The 26264-nt window shown below is 36.7% G+C and overlaps 1 protein-coding gene across 22 annotated transcripts in view; it reads right to left on the reverse strand.

Annotated features, from left to right (window-relative positions):
* LOC128744302 (modifier of mdg4-like) overlaps window positions 1–26264 on the reverse strand; it is a 52790-nt gene that overhangs the window by 17657 nt on the left and 8869 nt on the right. The window contains exons 5-6 of one of the 22 annotated variants that reach the window (XM_053841208.1): window positions 9261–9614; window positions 8424–8671 (exon numbers count right to left, since the gene is read on the reverse strand). The exons of 11 other annotated variants lie outside the window; for them this stretch is intronic. In XM_053841208.1, coding sequence (XP_053697183.1) covers window positions 8562–8671; window positions 9261–9614 — 464 coding nt within the window. In that variant the 3' untranslated portion in view covers window positions 8424–8561. Of the gene's footprint in view, window positions 1–18; window positions 274–411; window positions 786–4140; window positions 4440–4641; window positions 4980–7341; window positions 7647–8423; window positions 8672–9260; window positions 9615–11173; window positions 11293–11374; window positions 11665–12189; window positions 12420–12486; window positions 12590–13849; window positions 13937–14044; window positions 14546–15793; window positions 16391–26264 lie in introns of those variants that run through there. 10 more of the 22 variants (XM_053841334.1, XM_053841278.1, XM_053841224.1 and 7 more) reach the window with 10 other exon arrangements.

Raw genomic sequence — 26264 nt, forward strand, 5'->3', positions numbered from 1 at the left:
GCAGGCTGTGATGCGTACCTTATTTCAGCGATGGCAAATGATTGTGGGCTTGAGTGCTAACTGTTATGCGTTTGGTTCCCTTATAGGTAATCGCTCTTGAACGGCATTTTAGTCTACGAGCCGAGCAAATCCAATAGGTTTTAGCGGAATTCACACTATTACGAACGTACGTGTATCCGTGAATCATCATTTTCGGATTTCCTCTGCGACTCGGGACAAAATATATATCTCCGCTGTCGTAATGCAACTCTGTTTCCATACATTTCATAGTACCTGCAAGAAAAGTAAATAAGAGCAATAATTGTGTTACAAATAATCAAAAAAAAACTAAATATGTGCGCTACTACTACAGTGTCATCACATAATCGTATTTGAGCTTGTATTGCAGCGTTCTAATGTTCCATTTTAATCAAAATAAAAATTCACAGAATACATTGTCGTACATCGCTAAAAATTCGTAGTATTATTAAGCTTCATAGACGGAGGTACGTAAAAATCATCGATATCGGCCTCAATTCTAACAATTTTAGATTCATCCTTGAATTCATCCGGGTGTGTATGGTACTTGCTGGTATACTTGATAACCATGCTGTCACGATGGGTAACGAGTTTACATTTACATTTTTTAGATTTGTAAGCTGAACATGACCAGTACACCCGTTGTGAATCTCCCTTTGTACGAAAGAAAGAATTGTTTTCTACCACCAATTTCGGTTTGCCACGTTGACCTGCTGCGAAAGTCCACTCGTCAAGAACCAAAATATTAGAGATGCGAGGTTTTTTCTCTGAAATTAAAATACAATGTCATTATTCATACAACTTGTTGATCGTTAGTATTTTGAGATCGGATTCAAACAGTGTTTTTATTTATTGTATCAAATTTATTTCTGTAAATGGAATTGTTTTTGTTGAAACCGGAATCCCGGTTCGTGATTGTGAATTAAATTTTTGAATGTTACGTCACAAAAGTTGTTAACATCAGTTATTAGTCTCGCTCGGCAACGGTAAGGTACTGCTTTGGCGCATCCCCAATATAACTTTTCTTTGCATTTTTTGTTCACTATGAACGTATAGCCTTCAATAAGAAGCTTCGTTTTTCCACGTTGACCCACAACTGTTGAAATCTGTACCTCTTGCTGTAACTTAACAAGATATTGTTCAAACGGCAATTGGCTCTCATCCTTAGTCAACGATAACGATTGGGTCATTATGTTAAGTTCCATATCTGAAAAAATGAATTATGTTATAATCAAGAAACTATACTAAAAACTATAAAAAACATAAACTAGAGAATAAGACACTTCACAATTATGTGAACTATAATTGTAATTCCATTTTATTGATCATATTTACTTTCTGACCGCCCCTTCCAAGGCGCGAGAATCGTATCGAATAAACCACGATAATGTCAGGCATAAGAACGATACTAGCGGGGGGTTTAACTGATGCAGCTTTTGTAGAATTCTGGATTTAGTTTTAGAAAGGTCGCATAATAATCATTTCGGTATGGCTTATGTGACTATTTCAATATTAAACCTAAATCCAAAATTTATGGCGTGTGAAAAGTAAAGTCCCCAGCTTATGCCAAACTATTAATCGTGGTGGTGTGAAATTACCTTTCTCTTTTTTCTAACTTAAATAGCTTCCTTCGTATCGAGTAAATCACACTCCAGAAATAAAAAAATATCGTAAGCCTGCAGCAATACTATAAAAATTAAACCTGAAATAATCGAACATTTTTAACGCACATTAATTAATTCAGTAGCCTTATGAGCATATTATTTCAACGAGAAATCGCCTTTTGACTAGAAATGGAATGTTTAGAAGATACTGCGAAGTTTTTCGCTTAAATATGGAAACAACCGATCGTGAGTGTGTTCCGCTACTACTACACGCAGTTTCGGTAGTCCGTATGTTTCACTGGTAACAACTCGAGCACGACACTTCAGGCGATAGTAAAGAGTACATTTCCATGTTCGTGTACGCTGTCCCGGATATGGTCGTTCGTTGGGAGTATACGTATTGCCGTCGTAGAATAGGTGCTTCGTCCCGCGCTTCGATAGTACGTAAATGATGTTTCCTGTCGCGAAAAAGGGGGTCAAGTATTAGGAGCGAAACACTAGCAGAGCAAAATTATGTGCCGTCTAGTGAAACAAATTGAATCAGGTTTCTACTGGATAGCTTTTTAATTAAGGGTAAAGATGTCATCATAATCATCATTATCATTATCATCAACACGATTATCATCAACGATACCACAATAATTACGACTAGCTGCATAAGTCTTCTTCAGTCTGCGTTTACTACTACCACTACTCCGTTTCGGTTCGTGATTGTGATGTGAATTAGATAATTTAACATACTCCTCTCCATGGTGCTTAACGGTTATGGCTTTCGCTTTGCACTTTTGATTTCGGTAAGCTGAGCAACGCCAATTGATCGTTCCACTGAATTCGCCATTTCGAATATAGGTGTACCTTTTATACAACAGCAACGGTTGTCCTCTCTGTGTTGAGCCAAACTTAGCCAGTTCCAAATCTGTCGGATTTTCTCCTTTGTCTAAAAAACAAAATAAAATTTGTTACCTAAGGTAGGAAATCGAATTCAAATGGCCACTTGGAAATTTTCAAGCCGAATTTGAGGTAATATAATGTTTATTTAGTGATTTGGAACGCTTTAAAGCTTAAATAATTATTACAGTCTACTTTCACGTAATCTTTACGGCATGGTTGTTCTTTGCTTCTGCTCATATGCCATCCTAAATGCATTTTTTTTACGTCTCTTCCGAGCGTCTCGCCCATCAACAGACGGAACATGTGTATGCTGTGGATTACAGACTTTCACGTAGTCATTTCCATTGATAGTTTTAGTGAGAGCGCGTGCCTTGCACTTTAAGCGCTGATAGTATCGGCATTTCCAATTAATCCGAACACCGCCGTCATTCGTCTTGTTCTTACTGAAATGATAACCATCGTAGACCAAGCATTGAGTACCTCTGGATGTGTATTCATAATAGGCTCGCTCACTGAATCCATTTTTGTCGTCTAAAAAAGAAAAGAAACTTGATTAGTTTAAAGAATTTTGACTATTCAGTTAGTAGGTAAAAATATCAAAGTGCATCTCGTATCTAGCAAATTATTTATTTTCTCTAGAATACAACTTTAATCAACATTCGAGAGAAACACATTTTTTTCATCATTTGGTCATCACTGTGATGCTATGGTTACTACGGATCGGTTAACCATATTTGCGGGCTCGATTTCCGATTAGTTCGAACAAAATTCGAGTAGCACAAAACATTTTGGTGCTTGTTTCAAAACATTCAAAACGTGCCAAAGTATTATATAGAGAAGGCTCTAGCTTGAGCGGCACGCATTTCTCGTTACTTATGCGTAGTTTGCACAATGTGCTCGTCAAGCAACACGTTCTGATAGCTAGCAGTCATGAAATATTTCCATCTTTAACCGTTCCACAGGCGGAGGATGCGTGTGCCTATCACACGTGATTCGAACAAAATGATTTTCCTGGATTTTTTTAGTAACAGCTCTGGCCTTGCAGCGAAACTTGGAGTGCTGTGCGCACTTCCAGTTGGTAGTGTTGTGTTTCTGCTTTTCACGGACATAGCCAAACCCGTCATGTAGTAACATCTGGTAGCCTCGGCGAGTCGTTCCAAAAAATGCTGTTGTGTACGATTCTGAAAAAAATAAAATTATCAGAAGAGCGTTAGTTACGCGCGTAATCAAATACAGCGGTGATAGTTTGATTGAAACACATACAACGCTTCTATGCTTAACAGCTTTATTTTCACCAGCGGTTAGCTCTGCCTCTGCAAGCCTTCTAACATGACAGCGATATTCTATTTTTTGTACTTTGCAATGGGGCTTATTCTGGAGGCGTGTGACATGACATCGCAAACTTGATTTCGCTGCCATTCATATTTCGTTCGCTATTAGTCAATTCGGAGCGAATGACGTGAAAGTATCAAGACGAACCCTTCGCGATATGATTCACATAATACCGATATAAACACGAATACTAATGGCGGCGCAATGCAATTTAGTTTGTCAAGTTATCTACCTCGCAGGATAGATCCCAAACTTCCATTCTATATATTAGTCATATAAATTGTGTAATAATTGTTTGTCACCATAATAACTACACTCTTGTCGAACACTCATCAAAAGAAGCATCTGTCAAATATCGACTATATTCGCTTTTATCATGTGTATGAACCGAGTTTGTGATTTTCACCATATTGACCCCTTCGATCGTTCTTGTTATGGCTCGGGCCCGACACTTCAACCGACGGAAGAGTGAACATTTCCAGTTGCAAGACTTAGACGATTGGCGATCTTTGATAAATCCATATCCCTTATACATTAACATCTGGTAGCCTCGCTGTGTGATTCCAAATCTGGCTGTTTGGAATATCTCCTTTCCTGAAGTAAAAACAAGAGGAAATCAACGACAATTAGACAATGCTAACATAAGCGTACGTATTTTAAGCTGTATCACAAGTCTTTTACATAGAAAGGCCCATTGTGGTAAAATAAAATTTTACAAGATCTTCAAGATATTTTTGCACATGCATATATTCTTAGAAGCAGGTCTGCAATCTTCGAGTATTACAACCTGCTCAATTGTTGTTGCACTTTTGACAGCATTCCTTGTTTACACCACTAACATAGGATGAGATTTGCGATATTCTCTCACTTCGTGACAGTGGCTATCATTTGTTAGTCGTACGTAAGTCACTCCGTTGATTTCTTTGGTAATGGCACGAGCCCGGCATTTACGTCGCTTGAACAACGAGCAGCGCCAGTTTGTCGAATCTGTGAAATCTCGGTCCTTCACGTATTCGAAACCATTGTAGATCAACTTCTTAGCTCCGCGTTGTGATCGACCGAACACTGCCACTTTCATATCCACTTGTGGTATCACGAAATGTTCAGTATACTTTTTGTCGAAGGCTGCAGGGGCTAAAACCGAAAAAGAAATTATTAGTTAAAACAATGATACTTACAATAAATGCTGATTAAAAAAGGAAATCAAAATGGTATTTGAATGCTATCTTTATTAACTCGATTTTGTTCAGAAAATCCAGCATTTCAACACCTTTATGAACTTAGCTATCTAACTTGAAATGTTATATTCTGATCACTGTCGCTATAATCTTTCTCATTCTGATAAATGTTTTCTGGGTCATGAGAATGTGCACTACCGGCGACACGTACTGGGTACTCGTTGGGGTTTTTAGATGTTACGCATGTTGCGCGACAACCATACTTAACATATTTTGAACATCTCCAGAAAACGTTTTTGTTACTTTGCCGGTTTTCCACGTATTTGTAACCGCCATAGATAAGCATCGTTCTACCTCTTTGAGTTTTTGCAAATTGTAGCACCGGAGATTCCAACGCTTCAATGGCTCCTATGGTATTTGTTTCTAAAATCACAGAAAACATATATTAGCTGTTACAACATTTAATGTAGTTCTCGTCTTCAGAACGTTCGAAACAACAAAGAAAACGTGTTTAAAGTTTATTTCTTTCTATTTTAATTAATGAATCTATAACTGTCGGGATAGTAGTCAATGATTTCTGTTCATCTGGATGGATCAGTATTTCTGACAACCGATTGTAGTCGGCACGCTTGAATAGACCGGGTCGATGGTTGTGTGGCGTATTATGCAAAATTTCTCCATTGATCGTGTGGAGCCTTCCGTGGCATTTGATCTTCGTTGTATAATAGATGCACCGCCAGTATTCTTTAGCTTTAACGGTTTTTTCCTTGACATAGTAAAAACCATCGCAAGACAGCTGCAGTCGACCTTTCTGACTGTTTCGATAATTCAATACCTTGCCGCTACTGTTTGTTATTTTATATTCTGAAAATAAGCAATGAGTTAGTAAATTCAAAATCATCGACATTATTTTATGTCAATAAAATTATTCAATTAAAACGAAAAAAATACTGGAATTGCTGTATTTTATTCATCAATCTATGTTTTATTAATGGTATTAATCCGGCAGAATTGTAAGCAAATCTTGGCTGATGAATGCCACCTTGTGTCTTTTGAGCGGAGCATGTACGTGTTTCTCTCGGTGGATAACAAAACGTTCCGGATTTTTATACTGCAATATCCGGGCGGGACACTTAAGTTTGCTAGTGGCCATCGATGAACAGCGCCAAACTACACGTTTATGATTTTCCGACATAAACAGATACTTGATTCCATCGATAATAATTGCCGGTCGTCCACGACTTGATTTTGTGAAATAAATTTCTGAAACAACGTTTGAAATGAAGATTAGTCATTTTGAAGCAGCTCAATCTCCGGTATTTAAGGTATAGATAAACTACATTATTAGAGGATAAATTCGTTTATTTCGAATATACGTCATACTGCAGTGCTGCATCACCTGAGGCAGATAAGCCTGCGGACGCTGTAACAGTTTCATGATTGTGATCATACAGTATCGTGATATGAGAGCTATGTTCATAGAAAACTACCGTGCACGGGCACTTGCATTTATAATACTGATTGCATTTCCAATATTGCTTGTGACTTCGGTGTCTGTTTCTGAAAAACGTGACTCCATTTACTACCAGTAGATGGCTACCTTTGCGTCGAGAAGAACGGAAAGCGAATTCCGGGACCGGCCGCTGAAAAGATTCTATATTCACAGCTGCAAAAGAGAAACATTGTGTTATTTTAGTGTAATAAGGTGATTTTCAAAAAAACTATCTATTAGTAAAATCGTTTGCTTAGGAAGGAGACACAGAGTGATTGTTTAGGTTTGCGGTATATGATTACCTTTATTGCTACAAATATGTTTTTATTGAGATTGCCCTATGCATTGTTTCGATTTAGCTAACCGTTGTTTAAGGCGTTTGAGTGCGCCATACGACCGAGGGCCTTCGACGATGTCATGATTGTGTTCACCGTTGCAAATTGCAAATTCTCGACCGCTGGTTTTAATACGTGCCTTGCATTTGTATACCTGATGTTGCGAGCACCGCCAATACATCTTGAGCCCACGGGCCACATGCTTGTTGAATAAGTGTCCACCGTAGCGTAATTGCACTGAGCCACATTTATTTACTGCGAATTCTAGTAGTCCTGTTGTTCTCGAACCAGCTACAAGTAGGAAGACGTATTAGAAAAGTTATTTTTATGTTACTTATCACCTAATACTATAGAATAGTATTAAAAATAGAAATAGAGTATTTTATTTTCTTTCTAGAATAAAAATATTGTCAATAATATTGAAGGACTCTGTGTTTCTAACAAGAGCGATTATCAGGAGCTTCAACGCCGTAAATCAATTTTATTTTTACCCGTTGTCACCATACTCATAAAAATGATCCATTTAGAGTTTCTTCTAAACGCGTCAGTTCTTGCACACTAAGTTGATGCATAAACTCAGCCGGTCGATTCCTGTAATAATCGGAGGTACAATCGCTGGCGTGCTCTGCAGTTATTCGTATTTGTCCACCTTTCAGCTCGCGGAATATCAATTGCCCCGGACAACTAAATTCGATGCACTCAAAGTAGCTCCGGTAGGCTCGTCCAATTGTCTTACGATAGATTTTGTCTCGCAGTTTCAAAAGTTGTTGTTTGGTGCTTACTGCTATGAAGATGGCTGCAAACAAAGTAATAGGAAGCATAAATACTATTATTTAATAACAAGATTAGAAGAACAAGAATACAAGCCTCCCAGTTGGCCTCAAGGTACGACACTGGTCTAACAAGCCAGTCGTCATATATTCAATTGTCGGCTGGGGACCTGCTAGAGTCAATAGGACTAGCACTAGCCCTGCAATTGCCTTGCACTCTTACAACTGACTTTGAAGCTTGTTTTGCTTTACTGGAAGTCTTTCAATTCAAATTTATTTAAATCTTTTAAAGAGAATAATTTAATTTATAAGCATTGTCGTACCACTTATATCAAATGGAAACCCCGGTACATGATTTTTTTAGCACAGTTTTATTTTTATTCATTTTCTAAAGCAGTCGAAAAATTTTTCATTCTTGAGCTTCCGCTTCGCATTAACACCCATGCCATATACAAGTCGTTTCATTGGGACGTGATTGTGCTTGTGATTTTTTACACGCAACTGAAGAGCATCAGTTACTATAGTCGCTTTACATTTAAGCCGTCCAGCATATGCGCACCGCCAGTATGAAAGTTTGCCGTAGCTATTATTTTTGTGGTACGTGTAATCCTCGTATACCAACTGACGAGCTCCTGTCGACGAACTAATATAGTAGTAGTTTCCAGAATTAACGGCTGCAACAAAAAAAAATAGTAATGTAAAAGACTTCGGTTCAAGATTTTTGAACACAGCAAACAACTAGAGAATTCTTTAATCATATTTTATTGATGACTTCTATTCTGAAACCACTTTATCTTACGTAAAACCGATTGCTTAAGAAGTCTATTATTACCAAAAGTTGTCTTACTAAGTCATAATTTTCGTGCTGAAATTACGGATTCGTACCAAGTACTTTGTGATGAGCTCTAAGCCGGTCCTGACCGCTAATGGAGCATAACTTGTTAAGTATGTTTAGTGCTCTGCAGATGGCATAACTTATTTCGAATATAGCCTAGTACTAGCGATTCGGAAGTATCCATTTTTTGTTTTTTGAATACATTTACGACATGAACTGAAATGAAAAAGAAAATGAAGAAGCTGAAACTTTTTTGTACCGGCTTGTTGCATCGCAGGAAACCAAACTAAATAAAAAATTGAAACTATTTCTGTCTAGTTTATTTCAAACATTCAGTATTTCATTATTACTACCCTAAAGGAGCATTAATTCAAAACATAAACATTTTACAATGTTTTACATTTTACAATTTTTTCTCAGGTTTGTGTTTTGTTTATAAAGCTCATAAATTATAAAATTATTTTCCAAACGTTTACAAAGAAAACAAAAAAAGCTTGTTTCAACTGTTGGTACCATTGAAAAAAAATTCGACATAAGTGCCCAACATCACATTTGGCGGTCTTGTGAAACAAATCATATTTTTAAAAACTGGAATATTTCAAAATTATTTATGTACGGCATCAAACTTTAAACAGAAAGTGGGGTGCGCGGTACCAACTGGGTGAAATTACATTTCATTGAACGGTGGATTTGCTTCCCGAGAGACGTTCGAATATACTAGTTTGGTTTGCCACGATGCTAACAGAAATGCAATTACTTTCAAATATTCTCTAATTTAGTGTACGGCCTCATAACTATAGCTTACCAATCACAGATCGCAAAGTTTTCTCTTCTAAAGGCTTCAAATAACCGGTGCTTGCTGTTCGCGTGACACATGCCTTTAAAAGAACTTCCCTTCCGAATATAAGTTCCACTAATCGCGATGTATACAATGCTGGTTTAGGAGTATAAATTCGAATCAAATCTTTGGTGGAGATATAGACGTCACTGCCGCTGTGTAACGGAACCCGGTCCGATTGTTGTTTCGGAACTGGTACTTCTTGGTCCTCAGTTTTCACTTGTTTCGGTAACCTTCGGCTGTCATAATCTGTGTTTGTTGAAATCCTTGAATGTAGAGTTTTCTGAATTGACTGACGCTTTTCGCTCTGACGCGAGTATCCTACAATAAACAAAGATTGCTTCCGTTAGTAAAAATATTGAGTAAAATAATTTTAACAACAAATAAATGCACGAAGATAGTACAAAAATTCGATTAAAATTATTTATTTTTGATAATACAATAAACTGATTCAGAAATCGGACATCTTAAGCTTCTTTTTTTCATTGATGCTTGCACCCTCCGGAACGCATTCAACCACGTACTCAGCAACCTCATCGTCAATGCTTTTACTGCTTGCATCAGTACTACCGGTCAATACGACCGGTACCGGTTTTTTCTTCGTTACGCGCCGTTTCCGTTTCACGATATCCGAATGTGTGTGGTAGCGATTTAGAGGTGTTATAACATTTCCTATAGTAAACACGCGAGCGCGACACTTTTGATTCCACCATTGATTACAGCGCCAAATTCTTTTCGATTGCCTAGACGTTGTGACAACCAGTTTTTCGAAAACAAAAGGCTGCCCTAAATAGAGCAACTGATCCTTGCCGCGCATTGTGGTTGTAAAAACTGCAATACACTCCTCCCCGCCTTCCGCGTCTGTATTTAAACCGATGCAGTACCGAAAAGAGAAAGAAACATATTAGTTTTTGCTGCTGAAATAAGAACTTAAAGTCGTTATAAAGAATATACAACACATTCTAGATAATAGAAATTTTGTTTATTGGTATATCATCACTCGTAGGATGGATTATGGTTGTGAGCATGTTTGCCAAGCTTCAACTCATGAGTATCGATTTTCTGGATCAATCGAGCTTTACAGTGGCAGCGGCTTTCACTGCATATCCAATTGACAGTGGATTTGAAACTCGCTTCTTTTCGATAAATGAAATCAAAAAACATCAAATGATTTCCACCTTTTCGATTTGGAACTAATGAAAATGGTCTCTTCAACCAAATTCCTGTGGGAATATTATCGATTGTTTCTGAAAAGAAAAGTTGTTGTTGTTAGTATATTGAGAGTTAGAACAAATGAAGCAAGGACATCCTAGTCGTGCCATATTGTATGTAGACAGAAATTCTTTTCTAGTTAATTATTTATTTCATCTTTTCGACTTTTGCAATAAACTATCTATCACAAGGCATGTTAATAATGCAATTCGTAGGTTTCACTTTTAAGCATGTAGTCTTTAATATTTCTGTCGTCTGCAATCCGCAACATTGGTGGATGATTATGATTTTTTTTACTGAGCTTTATGCCACCCGTCTTGTTTGTAATACAGCGCGCTGCACACATTCCAGTATACCCATGTGTATCGTGATCCCCTATGAAACGGTTATAGTTCGGATTTGCACATACCCAGTTTACCGTATTAGCAAAATCTGCCTTTCGTCGATACATATAGCCTTGATAGCACAAATTCAAACCACCTTTGCGATTGCTTACTAGTGTATACTTGTCGTTGTACAAGAATCGACTGGATACTGGAAAGAGAGAAAAATAAATTAAATTACATTGTCTGTAAAGGGATTTTTTTGGTACTTCTATTTAAAAAAAACAACCTGACAATTGTTACATTTATTGATTGACAATTATCTTCTCGTTTGGGAACATACAATGAAACAGTGCAATCGAAGTTAATCATTGACCTAACCATCCGTTGATTATTTCATAATGAACGCCGAAAAAGTCACTCACTTTGGGCAGCATTCTTCTAACTTGATTCAATGATTTTAACTGAAAAACAAATATGATACGATAATGGTAATTGATAATAGAAATCAATAGAAAAGGAACAATTGCACTTGTTGCCACAAACCTTCGCCTAATTATATCCTTCGCCAGCATCATAAACCATGTCGTGATTATGACGACGTTTGCTGAACTTTATCAGTCGATTACCTTGGGTAACGCACCGGGCTGGACATCGCAACCCGGGATTGCTACTTTTGTTACACACCCAATTGACGGTGCTGTTATAACGCCGCTCGGTGATAAAAAGGTAGCCCTTATATTTGAGACTGAATCCACCGCGTCGGTTTTCGATAAACTGTAGTGACGTTTCGTACCACATGCCAGCAAATGCCTCCCTTGCCAGCAAATAATTTGCTGGAAAACAGAAGAAATACCCAATTAATATGTACTCTTTGCAAGCGAGTATTCTATAATATTTGCAATACATTCTGAGAACAGAAAAAAACGTATTAGTCTAGATCAATGATCAGAATTTATTTTATAGAAAACCCCTTATATCAACGGCGCCATGATTGTGCCAATTGACTCCGAACCGAATTTTGTTGTTGCCTTCGGTTGACACTCGCGCTTTACAACCGGTTTGTGTAGTGTTACTCTTGTTGCATATCCAATTCATGGTGCGATTATGTCGTTTCTTCTGGATGTATATGTACCCGCGAAAGTGAAGATTCATCGTACCACGTCGGTTCATGACGTAGCATAACGGCACCGAGTACCATACCTTGGGAACTGGGTTGCGATCTCCAAGAGGCGGCGGACAGAAAGGAATGGCTGTAACTGAAATGAAACACATTTTTATTATGACAATCTCAAAACTTTCCACCAGTTGCAATCGTTATAGTAAAACAAGTCAGCACTACTAGACCATGGAAGATGCTTTATTACTTCAATTTTTGTTGGATTCTATCACATAATCGACCTTGCAGTGAGGTTGACGCATTAGAAATACCATACTATTTGACGCTCTGCTCTGATTTTTTACGTTTTCTAAAACTGTTCGACCCCAACCGATTTTCTCCGTTTCTGGACCGTGTGAGTGATCTTCAATACGAAGAGGTGCTACACCAGGTTTTACTATAAGCCTACTACGGCACTTGAATTTTGTACACCTGCAAAAGAGCCCATCATTATTGATTGCAAGAGATGCTTGACTAATTAAAATAAGAGCATGCTTACCGAATACATCGCCAATAGTTTCCACGATTTTTGCGATACAAAAAATTATCTACTACCAGCAGTGGGTGACCGCGTTGGCTGAAGATAAAGTCCAGTCCCGGCACTGTAAGAGAAAGCAAAAAATATTTAAACGATGCTGTCGTTGCACATGAATTGGGAAAGTTCATATTAAAACACTGTTTGTGCTTGCTTCTTTGTATTTTTCTTAATTCTTCTATGAGACATTGTTTCAATGGAATGCAAATGTTGACTCATACTCTATATCTATTCTTCAGAGAAAATATTCCTACAAATTGTAAGCATCTATATAACAAACAACGCCAGTACAGTACATTCGATAACGGAAATCTTGCAAAAAAAAACAACGTTTTCCTTGTTGGTTTACAGCGTAAGTAATTTCTGTGATTAGCTGATCTCCATAATATCATTTTCCGCATGTATTTGTTTTTGGTGATGAAATCCTTTGTATAATGAAGAATCAATCTGTAATTAAACTGGAGCATCTGAAACATATGAACAAAATTTTTTCAACAAGTCTATTCTTCCTGAAAACTGCGTAAATTGACATTCACAAGCGAAAAACAGAATGTCATCGATAATTATAATACCGTTTCCATCCGGTGGCAATTCTTAGCAATTTCAGTCCCTTTAATATATTGCAAATCTAGTATTTCTTCATTACATTGCTTGTCTAAAAAGTTCACACAACCTCTACCTCTGTCCGTTTTGTGTAAGGAGGGTCGTGGTTGTGAACATGATACTTAACTATAACTCCTTCAATAGTGGTTACACGACCAGGACACTTAGCACACGAAGCACATCGCCAATAACCTTTGTCTTTACATCCACCATTTCGTCGGAATTTATAGCCACGAAAGATTAGTAATGGGTGACCTCTGCGGCTGCGAATATACTGGACTGCTTCGGGGTATAGTTGATCTCGTAGATCGTTTCGGTAGTATACACTCTGGTTTTCCAGGGGAATCCGGACCATCGGTGTATAACACTCTGGGAAATAAAAAATAGTTTTCAATCGTTTTTTGTTCGTTAATCAACAAAGAAGGAATTTCACAGGAGAAATGTGCGTCAGCCGTATTAATGCTATGTATTTTTTGTATTTATTTTCTCTTAACAAGTTGTCCCTGTTTATTGTGAACCATTGTTTGTTTGCACCAATTGTCTAGATCAACATTGGCTAAATCTGTGATTTCCAAAATCGAAGAGCTTATTCTTCGCTGATCGTTAGGGTGACAATGCGACGTTCGTTTGATCACATCGTTTCCATGGCATATGATCCGCCCGTTGCATTTGGAGCTTTTGTATCTAATGCAGAGCCAATAAGATCGAATTTTACGTACTCGTTCACATCTGTAGATGAAATTGTCCAATGTCAACAGGGGTGCTCCTCTTTGACTGCGAATGAAAAGCCGATGAGAGCTGCCCACGATTGCTAAAAAACAAAATGAAATTCTGTGTTACTGGCTATTTCGCAACTCATGATATTATATATCGTAGCATTAAAACACACAACGTTACATTTATATATAACGAGCATTTACATTTATTACGATTGGTTCAGAGGTAAAACAATTATCTTGCACCTTTTAAAGCTCTACAGAAAGCCCGTAGTCCTCCAGCTTCGGCAAAACATCGATCTTAATCAAACTTAAATCGGGGGAACCGGAGCCCACTATTGTTGCAGATGATGACAACAGAGAGGTTGTGCAAAACCTAGCTGCAGCTGTATTCATTGTAGATTCTGAGGGTACCGGGGTTTCTATCATTTCTTCTGTTACGTTATTTCTTCGATTGATTTTGGCTATTTTTTCCGTATGCGGTCCATGGTTATGCTGAGATCCAGTTAGAGCACTCAAGCGTCCATTTACTATTACACATCGAGCTCGACAACGATCTTCTTTAATCTTACGAGAATAATTGTGACATCGCCAGTATACTTTATTGCCTCTCGTACTATGACAGTTATATAGATAATCATTAATTACTAAGCATGGCGTTGACCATGGACTTTTGATGAAGGTCAGTTCCTGCGTAAATAAATCTGGAGAAAAAAAAATGGAATAAACTCCGTCAGTTATAAATTCTACACTACTGAGTACAAATTGGTATAAAATACTGCAATGAAACAAGGTTGGTAAAGAGCAGACTTATTTATTTTTTGCAGTTGCATATGGTCATTATGGATCATAAACGCTGTAATGTTCATCGATGAACTGTCCAGCTAGTCTCGTCTTCTCTTCGGGATGATTGTGAACTCCATGAAAATTAACAAGTTCATTGTTTCTGGTTATACAACGCACTTTACACCGATTAGGACCTTTTCTGCCACTCGAAAATGTACACCGCCAGTAGGTAGTATTGGTATCCTCGACGCGTTTGTTTGAGAAGAATACATAACCCTGATATACTAGACACTTCCGTCCCCAACGACTGCGCACAAATAACAACTTATTCGATTTCAATTCGCCAAGCGTTTCCTTTAGTCGACAGATCAGTGCTAAAGAAAAATAAGAGAAAACAATAACTGATCAATCATGCGCTGTCGGACAACGGCCTAATTTTAGAAAACACATCCAATAAGGAAACTTCCATATTTTTCTACTGTCGACAGCTTTATTCAAGAGGATCGTGCTTTAAACCACGAATGCATTTGGATGTTGCTAGTAAAAAAGCGTCACATTCCTCTAGATAGTTTGCTGAATCATGTATTGGGTGATCATGTTCCCCTTTAACACGCTTGATGTGTGTATCTTCTGTAATAATTCTACATGGGCAACTTTTCTGTTTTGATCTCCGAAAAACACACTCCCAATATCCCAGCTGTCGACGTTGACGGTTCAAAGTAAATTGATGACCCTGGTACAATAACAACGGTTTTCCCTTCCGACTACGGACAAACTGGATACTGAGATCACGTTCCTTGATGTCTACAACGAAAAAAAGGGTTGCATCTTTAAATACTTTTCTTAATGCTGTTATAATTAAAACTAATGACGTTATTTGTTCACATTAAAACCAGTCTGAAGTCCTAATATGCAACGATTTAGTGCTACGATATATTCTGGTACTGAAGTGAAAACTATTTGTTGTGGTATAGCTTCTATTACACCAGATCAATAATCTCAGTTGTTCCAGAATTTAGATTGAATAGTTAACTAAGGAGTAACTAAACCATCAATTTATTAGTTATAATTATGACTAGTTTTTATTTCAAAATATTATTGAAATTAAACATATAATACAATATCTAGACATCTACCATATATCATGTGTCTATTAACATGGCGTAGGTGCAATCACTTTTACTTGGTACGGTAAATAAATTATTTACTGCAGCTTTGAGGAACGGTTTCTACTATTCCATCGATATGGCAGGATGACGTTATTTGTGCATCTTTTTCGCACATTGAACTTGCGGCAATTGAGCTCGTATCTCCCCGCACAACCAATTTGTGACCAGTTCCATCATCAATTACATCGATTTCATGCGATGCTGATATCGGATCCTTCGAATAAATATCCAAATATTCCTCTAGATCTTCCGGATAGTCATAGAGTGGCTTATTTCTGATTTTATTTTCATGATTTTCATGTACATGTTGCCGTTTGGCGCGAATGAGTCGATTGAATTTGGTTACACAGATCGCTTTACAACGTAGTTTAGCCACTTCGATACAGCGCCACGTGGTATTTCCGTTTTGCTGTGTAAGTTTTCGGTTATACAAAAATCCTCGATACACCAGTTGTGCGTTCTTTTTCTGACTGCGAATAAATTTTATGTTTTCACTGCTACTAGATGAAACAGCATTTGGGATTTGGCATCGCAATTCCATATCTTCTGAAGGAATATTTGATAACGATTGAATACGCAGAATTTCGTCACTGCCTGTAAGGGGAAGGGAAATTAAAATCAGATCTTAAATGGAAAAAATCAAAATGATTTTAAAGATAATACCAAAGACGTCAAAAAAGTGATCAAAATGTGTAAGCCTCATTGATCAAATATATTTAAAATGATTATAGGTAGTGATGTAAATAAGTATATTTTGATACTGTTTCCTCGGTTTTTTATTTCTTACTATTCATTTCAGCTACGCATGCACCATGCCATCGTAATCTAGTTAATAGTTATTGGTATATGAAAAAATTTAAGCAAAATAATCATTATTTACAACAGGTTTATACTTTCTGATTCGACTTCGGGATCAATTTACAACTGCAATGATAAAATTATTAATAATGAATCAATTATTTTCTTTTTCTCCTTCTAGAGCCTAAAACGGCAACCATAAGATGGTTACATATATTTCTTAATAAAACAGTTATAAGATGAGCATTTATTTGACATATAGGACGGTAGGACGGGGCAAAGTGTGTCAATGAAGCTTTCTAAGTCCTATGACATTATTCCAAGTTTGAAATATTTTTCTTTCAAACATCTTATCCGTTCCATAATCTACCAGGGATAAATAATAACCAGCAAGTTATGAGTTTCTATTTAAAAATCATTGAAATTTTTGGCACCGTCGCTTATTCGATATGTACTTCAAAATGGAAAACTAGTTATTTTAAAATTCAATGTTTTTACCCCATATTATAAATAAATTATTTTTTTAGGCTTAACGACTGCAGAGAAGAGTGATTTACAGGCTATATATTTGCAAGCAAGCGTTAATTTTCATGTTTGTTCAAATAACATGCTTCGGGGCGAAGTGTGTCACAGTGGTCTGGGGCGAGGGGTGTAAATGTAAAGTTGGAAAAATATTGCTTTGAATACGGCTTAAACATTTAACAAACAACGTGTCGAAGATATTGATTATACGTTGCGGGAAACTGCAAAACTCGCACTGAATGACTTGAACATGCAAACTACAATTGTATTTTACTATTGTTAACTTTACTGGATCCTACAAATTTAAACCATCCTATTTAAGAACGTGACACTCTTTGCTCCATTGATTGACACACTTTGTCCCGAGGTTTTTCCACTACCAGAAAAAAGGGTCTTTTTCGAAGCTCTTGGAAAAATAGAAAAAACATTTTCTAAAGCTCAATATTTCCAGGATTGTTTAAAAAGTATCCTAAAATGTTATGTACATAGCGCATTGCATTGTGGTAGAAATCTAGAAATACTGATATTTTTTATCTAGCACAGTTTGAGCTTAAGTGACACTCTTTGCCCCGTCTTACCCTATTAAATATTCTGAGATGAACACAACGACACGACAAAAGTTCCTCGACATGATCGTAAATAGAAACCGATGTAACTACGGTGGGCTAGCCGACAGCGCTATTTGTTTTGTAAATTATCATTCAGAAATATCTTACAAGAAAATGCTGAGTTCCATCTCCCTTTTGAGAGAAACGCACCCTATCGTTGAATAGTATGCGAAACGTTTATACAGGGCATACTACAGGTAAAATCGTTCTACGCGTATGATCGAATCTCAATCGTTACAGAGTTATTACATTTCTAGTTTTCGGTTGTTTACCTTAAATTAGCTCTAGTACAAAAAATACGCTAGCTAGCTAAATCCTGTTACTTTCATTCGAAAACTGAGAAAATTTTGTATAGAAAATTGTTCTTAAACCTCCTGCTACTTGCAATTTAGTAACTTTTTTGAAGCAAAAAAAATTCAAATAAGTATTTCTTAAGGCGTTTTTGTTACTGCTGATTGCCTTTATTTACCAATTCGAAGCTCTAGAACTGTGCTACAATTAGTTCTTTGACGTGGAACATCAATTTATTTTAGTATCGTGGTAATTTCATTTCAAACATATACGTTTGGGTTTTAATATTGTCTGAAAACTGCATGAACTGATACATCATGTATAGCCCACTAGATCACCTCTTGCGACGGACACGGTCTGACGCATATAGAAAACAATAACGAAACAGACTTTCCGGGTATCTCTGAGACGTTTCTGAAAACGATCGTAGTATCAAAATGTATTCTTCGCTAATTATGCAGCAACGACAGTCCAGCAGGAGATGGTTGAAGGTTTTCTGATCGTCGGCTCCCTAATGCAAGTAATTGAACACAAATCCAGAAGCGTTCGTTTTGTTACGTAATGATTTTAATTCAGGGACGTTTGCGACAACGCGCCGCTTCCGAGAATAACGTTGTTTTCAACGAGGCTTCGAGGGGACCATGATCCGCAAGTGGCGTCAGCGATTGACCATAAAATTTTGCGGATCGTGGGAAATGATCTAAAGACAAGCACAAGCAAAATTGCGACACAGCTTCATGGCACCCTGGAGGTTTCGAACGTGCTGAACCGGGTAAAAATGCCTTTTTTACATTTTATACATTTAAATAAAAAATCTTTGCTCCATTTTTTTTTTATATTATTGAAAATTACTAAATACATACAAAATATTGATAATATCGGTACAAACGAGAACATAATAACATCTGCATACTGTAACTACAAGCCAGACAAAAACCGGCAAGGGATTTCCGGTTTTTTTTTTTTGTAGATTAGTGCTAGCTCAAGTGGAGAAGAGAGAACTATGGCGAGGACAGGAAGGATGAGAGGACTACAAAACGGGAAATTACTTAACGGGTTGTAGGTAAAACTCAAACATGAAGGTATGACATAGAACTTTTACCAGAATATTATTATAACCTTACTATATATCATATTATAATTGCTATGATTGTTATCATTGTCATGAACAGCATAATTGTGGAAGGCTGGATGATGGAGTGGATTGCCAACCGGAGTCCTTAAGGTCTGAAACAGTTATGCCAAGTTCTTCTTCTCACAAACAAGCCATCACGTGGGTTAAAGCTGGTGCAGCGAAATTTATTATTACATGGAAGGATCCTAATGTTGGAAGGAAAATCTTAAAACCCCGGAATGCGCACAAGTGTCTCTGCTTGTGGGTCCGCCAAACCCCTTTTGGTCCTTCTATAACAGCGTTAGTGTGGATATTCATTTGATAATCAAATTTGGATCTACTGTAAGTCTACCCACATACACTGGCAAGTCCTTGAAATGATGGTGGATTTCCCTCTTACTACTACTACTACTTAAATAAAAAATCTTTGCTCCACTTTGCCTTGGTCCTTGACGTATGCATTTTTGATGTTTGTAAATGCTTAGTAACATCATTTTCCTGTGATGACTCAAACACAACAAAAAAATATTATTTTTTTCTAAAAGATTAAGAATCAATAAACAAGAAAGTACCGTGCAAGCACCATATTCAAAACAGTGCCTAATTCTGAACAGTTGCAAATTTTTCATAAATATTGACAAAATTCCAGCTATTTAAACAATTTATTCACTACATCTGATTATTTCCAGTTATTTAAATGGTTTAAATAGCTAGAGTTTTGTCAATATTTAAGAAAAATTTGCAACTGTTCAGAATTGGGCACTGTTTTGAATATGGTGCTTGCACGGTATTTTCATTTTTTTCCGACTTTTCCTTGGCGTTTTTTTCCACCACTAAAAAAAATTAGGAGGAATTTTTTTTTTTTGCAAATATTTGGATAAACTACTAGAAAAGTTAGATTGCATTTTGATCCATTTTTTTTTATTATTCTACGATACTTGATTCAAGAGTTCCAAAGATATCCCCTCCCCTATCCCACCCACAAGTCCACTGCACTGTGCCACTGCACAAAACATCAAGGTACGAAATTCGAGCAGAAAAGCAGTTAATTTCGACAAATCTAAATTAGGCCAAAAAACGGAACAAAATCGGGTTACCACTGCATATGGCAATGTCGCTGTAGTGCGTATGGAAAACATTAGTCATTTGCCGATGATGTATTTAGATTATATGCGCATAAGTGATAAGTAGGGGAGAGTAGTCAACAGTGAGAAACCGGGAACAGTGAGACAATGGGAATAACTTCGACATAAAGCATTCATCCATGATATTTTCCTGGAAAGTGGTTTGTAAACCTATATCACATGAGGCAGTTTGAAAAAAATCTATGAATTTTTCAATATATTTTTCAACGAAAGTCGTTTTAGGGGAGGTCAAAGTAAATTTTATTGGAATCATTTTAGGTGATTTTCAACAGCAAACCGCATATATAATCCAAATTAAATTTAGTATAGTAAATAGTATAGCATCACATAGTAATGATAAAAATAAAAAAAATGACAATCGAATTGTTTGCAAACACCGCTATTTCACTATTTTTTATAAAACATTCCTACTGGGAACAGAGACACACAGACAATGTTCTCGCTATGCGATTTAAAAAAAATTGTGTTAAATTGGAAATTAATTTGTAGTGAATTTGTGAACTGAATTCTGTAGTGTAATAGCGAATTTGTTTATTCAATCCGGGTTATATATATATATATATATATATATATATATATATATATATATATATATATATATATATATATATATATATATATATATATATATATATATATATATATATATATATATATATATATATATAACTACTGAACCGATCGGCGTGAAAATTTCCATGTAGGGGTTTTTTGGGGCTACGGAAGGTTCTCTCGATGGCAAAAGAACCCTCCCCCCACTAAGAGGGGGGGCTCCCATATAAATCTATACCTATAAAAATGAATTTCTGTCTGTCTGCCCCAATGTTCCTTATAGAATCGAAAACTACTGAACCGATCGGCGTGAAAATTTGCAAATAGGGGTTTTTGGGGGCCAGGGAAGGTTCTTATGATGGTTTGAAACCCCTCACCACTGTGGTAGGGGGACTATCATACAAATAAAACAGAAATTTTTGCTTAACTCAAAAACTGATCGAACTGGAGAAATTTTACTCTTTCATAAAACATTAATCAATGACAAGACCACCAAAAACTATCAATAGTAACATTAAATAATTCAGCGCGAGACGGCCATAGGCCGCAAGTGTTGCCGGCAACCTGCCGTCGGAAGCGCCGGCCACTGCGGGGGGCAGCCCCCGTAGAGATCACCTCTATCTAGGTTTATTTATTTTTCTAGATCTACTGACCTCTATTACTTTCCTTCAGTTGGGTCACCACCCCTGCGAAATGGTACTTTCTACGAAAAGATTTTCCGTGAAATGTTACATCCCGCGTAAGGTTTTTCGCGAAACTCTATATCCCGCGTTATGGTCAACCGAGAATTGGTGTTCCGCATAATGGTATTCGGCGAAATGGTTTGTAATGATGGCGAATATTTAAATGCTATCTGCTTTATTTTATCAAGCTAAGTAATAGGGGGAGTTGTTGTCTACTGTACTGTGAGGAAAATTTGTATATTAAAACACCCATGAACTCCTCAGAAACTCGTAAAACTCGAGATTGTGACAAAGGTCATCCGAGATTCACGATTTATGTACAACACAGTTTAATTTGTGGCAATACGAAGTTTGTCGGGTCAGCTAGTATATATATAAATACTAATCTTTCGAAACGGGAGCTTGACTAGCGAATTGCAGACAAATTTTACAGTGATGTTCCCGTATCCAAGACACAGCAACTTTTTTGCCAAAAAAAAATCTATGAAACACTCACGACACTGGCATATATATTGATTCAACTGTATTACCCAACAGTACAAAATCAATGAAAATCTTTGGTTAGTGTTAAGTCAGACCGAACCAAGTGACAAAAATGCGATTCCGTGATAAACGAAGTCAAAGTTTGTTATTCTACCATTTACAGCTATCGACCTTCGAACTCATTCTCGTCTTGCCCCGATATTTGCAATGTTTATAAAAAATTTGCAACTGTTCGGAATTAGGCATTGTTTTGAATATGGTGCTTGCACGCTACAAGAATCATGATAACTTTGAATAGCTTTTTCATGGTACCTTAAAAAAGTAAGCGTTTTCAAGAAAAATAGCACGTGATATCATGGTTCACGTTTCAGTGTAGGTTTTTCAGATAAACCTCAATAAATATCGGCTTTATTACTTCTAAAAAGCAAAGCAAAGCCGAATACAGGACAATTGCAGGACCAGTTGCTACGATCCTATTGATTCCAACAGCCTGTCCCAGCCGAGATTCAATCATACGACGACTGGCTTATTAGGACAGCATCTTACCTCGAGGCCAACTGAGAGGTCTTTATTACATCTATTCTCTCTTTAATGTGCAGACAAACGAAAGTGGCAGAAAAAATGTAAAGCAACAAAATTTGTACTGTAACAGTAATTTTAAAAACTGATAGTATTTGCAAATCTGCTCAAATCGAGAACTGGGTATGAAATGGGGAAGGCAAACGAGAAAGCGACCAACATAGCTTTTGCCAGCCCCAGCTCCCACTTAGCGCCTCCACGCGGCCGTACCCGGTAATATTCTATTGAGTAGCAAAGCTAGGAGGTGCAAAGCCGCGTGGTTCCCAGATGCCTGATCTCAAAACTGAGATATTGGGCAGACGGGTGAACCACAAGGACTTGGTAGCAGGTAAGCCTAATATGTTATTTTAATTATTTGTTTCGTTTTAGCTCATCAAGTACCTCTTACTGTACAATGAAAACTTTGGGCGTAACAAGTTCAAATAAAGACATGGATATCAGAACGAAAAATTTAATTAATGGAATTGATGGAAACTCAAATGACGCAATATTATTTCACTCGATAGATTGCTGGTAAGATTGTTCTATTTTTGCGCATATTTAAATACTTTATTATTGAACCCTCATGATCCTCATTGTTTACCTTGCCATACTAACATGATATCCTCTGTTTTCCTTTAACACCTATGAAAGTAGTATAGGTTCCCTGCACTTTCAAAAGTAGATGCTATTACTAACATTCCTACCCTTTCTCCCCTGCAGTTGTTCGGACGTAGCCAGGTATAAAATGCGATTATATGGCCATCTACGATGTGTGCAACCTCATATGCTAAATTTGCTCTAATCAAGAACTGTCCCATACGCTCGGACATAATAATTTGATCTATTAAGGGGTTATATAGTCAGAATTTTCGAAATAATTGATTTTCTTTTTATTTGTTGATCGTATTGTACATATATTTAAGTATACACACAGACAATTTCATGCCAATTCGTCAAATATTTATGGAGTTACACGCACATTTGTAAAAACGTGTCCGAGCGGTTGGAGAAGGAACGTGAAAATTTGAACGCCTTTTTTAAACGGTGTTTTCAAAGTCGGTGAGCAAGATTTCTCGAAAATCGAAATCAATTGAAGGTTGTTCCTCACCAATCAATATTTTTATATCAACATTTTAGGGATAATTCAAGAGCAATATTTATGTCAAAATGTCGGTTTTTTGTGTTTGAGAAGCCGCCGTTTTGTCAAAAATTAATTTCGTTAATTCCTTCGATCAACCTATAGACAATGTATCTTTATGATTCAGTCCATACATATCGTGCTCATAGCAAGACTCCGTTATCTTAGAAGTGTTCCAGGAGATTAACTATAGCAGCTATTTCGAACACTATTTTTACATATAAAATAGGTTAAAATAAGGTCGAAAGTTACCGTAACAAATGTACAAATTTTTGCTTTAATTAGTTGAAAAGTTTTCCATAGAAAAATCGACTTTTCTAGGTCCTCCAATTGTATATAATCCCTGAAAACTTGTATCAATGGAAGAAAAAGATCCTAGAACAGATTAGATGTAAGAATCAAAGATTCCTTGTAAATTATAGACTAAATAGCAATTTTAGACTAAATAAATATATTTCGCTGAATACTTTACTGTCCGGTCATATGGGGTCAGTCCTGGCGTAGTGGTTAGCATTCACGCCTCTCACGCCGAGGACCCGGGTTCAAATCCCAACCCCGCAGAAGTCACGAATGACCCAAGCTGGTTGAAGTGACTATAATCAAAACAAAAACAAAAAAAGACTGCCCGATAATAGGGGATAAGTGCATCCGGTCATAAAAGACTACAGTTTCAAAAAAACATTTCTTTAAAATCTTGTATTTTCATGTCGAATTTAAACTGTTTCGGAAAACAACTTTATCAAGCCAAAGTTCAGAAATATTGCATCTTTTATTTATTACGTTTGTAACTACTCTTTTATGAAATTTACTCAATTACTGATCCTGTCTGATTCATAAAACACGAAAAAACCCATGACGTTTACAACTAAAGCTGATGATTTTTTAAGTAAAAATACGACGTCAAAAATCAAGGATTAAGTGAGATGAATCAATAAAAATAAGCAAACGCCAAGAAACATGGCAGAAAAAAAATTAATTCGATTATCTGGAGTAAAAAAAACCAAATATCCACGTTCGGTTGCGCTGCAACCAGTAATTATGAAAGACTTGCTGTAAGCGCAGTGAGTGCCCAAATGCATAATCGACATCGACTCTCGCGCTTATTACGCAACAATAATCCTTCGATAAATACAACCGACAAAGGTATATTGTCTTGCAAGGTTATAAAAATCCGTGTCACCAATGGTTAAGACAGTCGGCATGGAAGCCTTTAACCATCCTTAGCACTTTATGTAAATTATGGTGTGCATATTAGTCTGTAATTGTATTATAAATTAAATGTAATTACTTAGTTTAAACGTTCGTGTTAATTCGCTATTACAATACCGAAATGGATCATTCCGCGTCCGGAAAACAGTGTGTATAGTGCACGGGATACATCCCAAGGATGATAGCAAACTCCGCAGGCCTTAATTGCCTGCATCTACCCAATCTAGCCATCCAACAAGCATCAAGCGATCCTCTCGACCAACGTGGTAAGACAATTCGCTTCGGTCATCATACAGTCCACACTCGCCCTCCGCTTAGCTATCGAACAATCCAGATAATCGAGTTATTTGTAAAATGATCGAATATGCGACAGGCATCTGTTGCCACAATTGACTCATCTTTTTTGATACGACAAATAAAACTGATTGACAATGCGCCAAAAATTCATTAATTATCATTGTTCAACGGTTTTTCCTCAATTACAACCACTTTATATTTAAAAAGTCCGTTAAGAACTGCGGCAAGTCATAGTATTACGGCAATAAAAATTATTACCTTTCGAAACATTCTACAACTATAAACCTTTTTTCGTGCACACACTGAGGGCATCACTTGTTCATCATTTACATCAATGAGAAATCCAATTGATTTTAACACTAGATTTAGCAGTTATCATCGTTTTGACTGGTACTGGTATAAATATATTTGTTACTAATAGGGTAGACTGCTGCAGGTTGAGGAAATTCAATTATTTTTAAATGAATGTAAATAGCGTCAGATCTTAGTCTAAAAAACAAACCTAAACCTTTTCAGCTATTTAAGTTGGTTTGGAAGAAACTAGATGAATATTTTCCTTGTGAGCCGAGTGGGTTATAAAAAAATGGCAAAAAAAAATGTATTGGAAACTTTTTCGAGCCAATATTTTCTTGGTTTCCTTCAAGAATTGGTTAAGGCTTTTTTATGTATTTGATACGTATTGAAATGCTCTTCAACATCAAACACTATTTACTTATATATGTATTGTGATGACATAAAAATGGTTATATGTATATATATTTATGGTTGACAAAATGGGAAAACTGACAAAATCGGGAAATTTATCGACATTTTTTCAAAATTCAAGACTTAAGACCTTGCAATATCGAAGAATACTACTAAAAATTATATTTTAACTCTCAATTGGTCAACCGAAAGCTGAATGAATCGGACACAGCAAACTGGTCTAGAACCATTTTTGGTGTGCATTAGCTTTGAGCGGGAAAACTTGGTTTTAGGTTTATGGAACCTTTGGAAGAGTTTCTTAAAATTAAAAGTTCTATCGTCCAGCGGAATTCAAATTTTGATTATTCGCCCTTAAAGTGCAA

Source organism: Sabethes cyaneus, chromosome 1 (genome assembly GCF_943734655.1).
Source record: "Sabethes cyaneus chromosome 1, idSabCyanKW18_F2, whole genome shotgun sequence".
NCBI lineage: Eukaryota > Metazoa > Arthropoda > Insecta > Diptera > Culicidae > Sabethes > Sabethes cyaneus.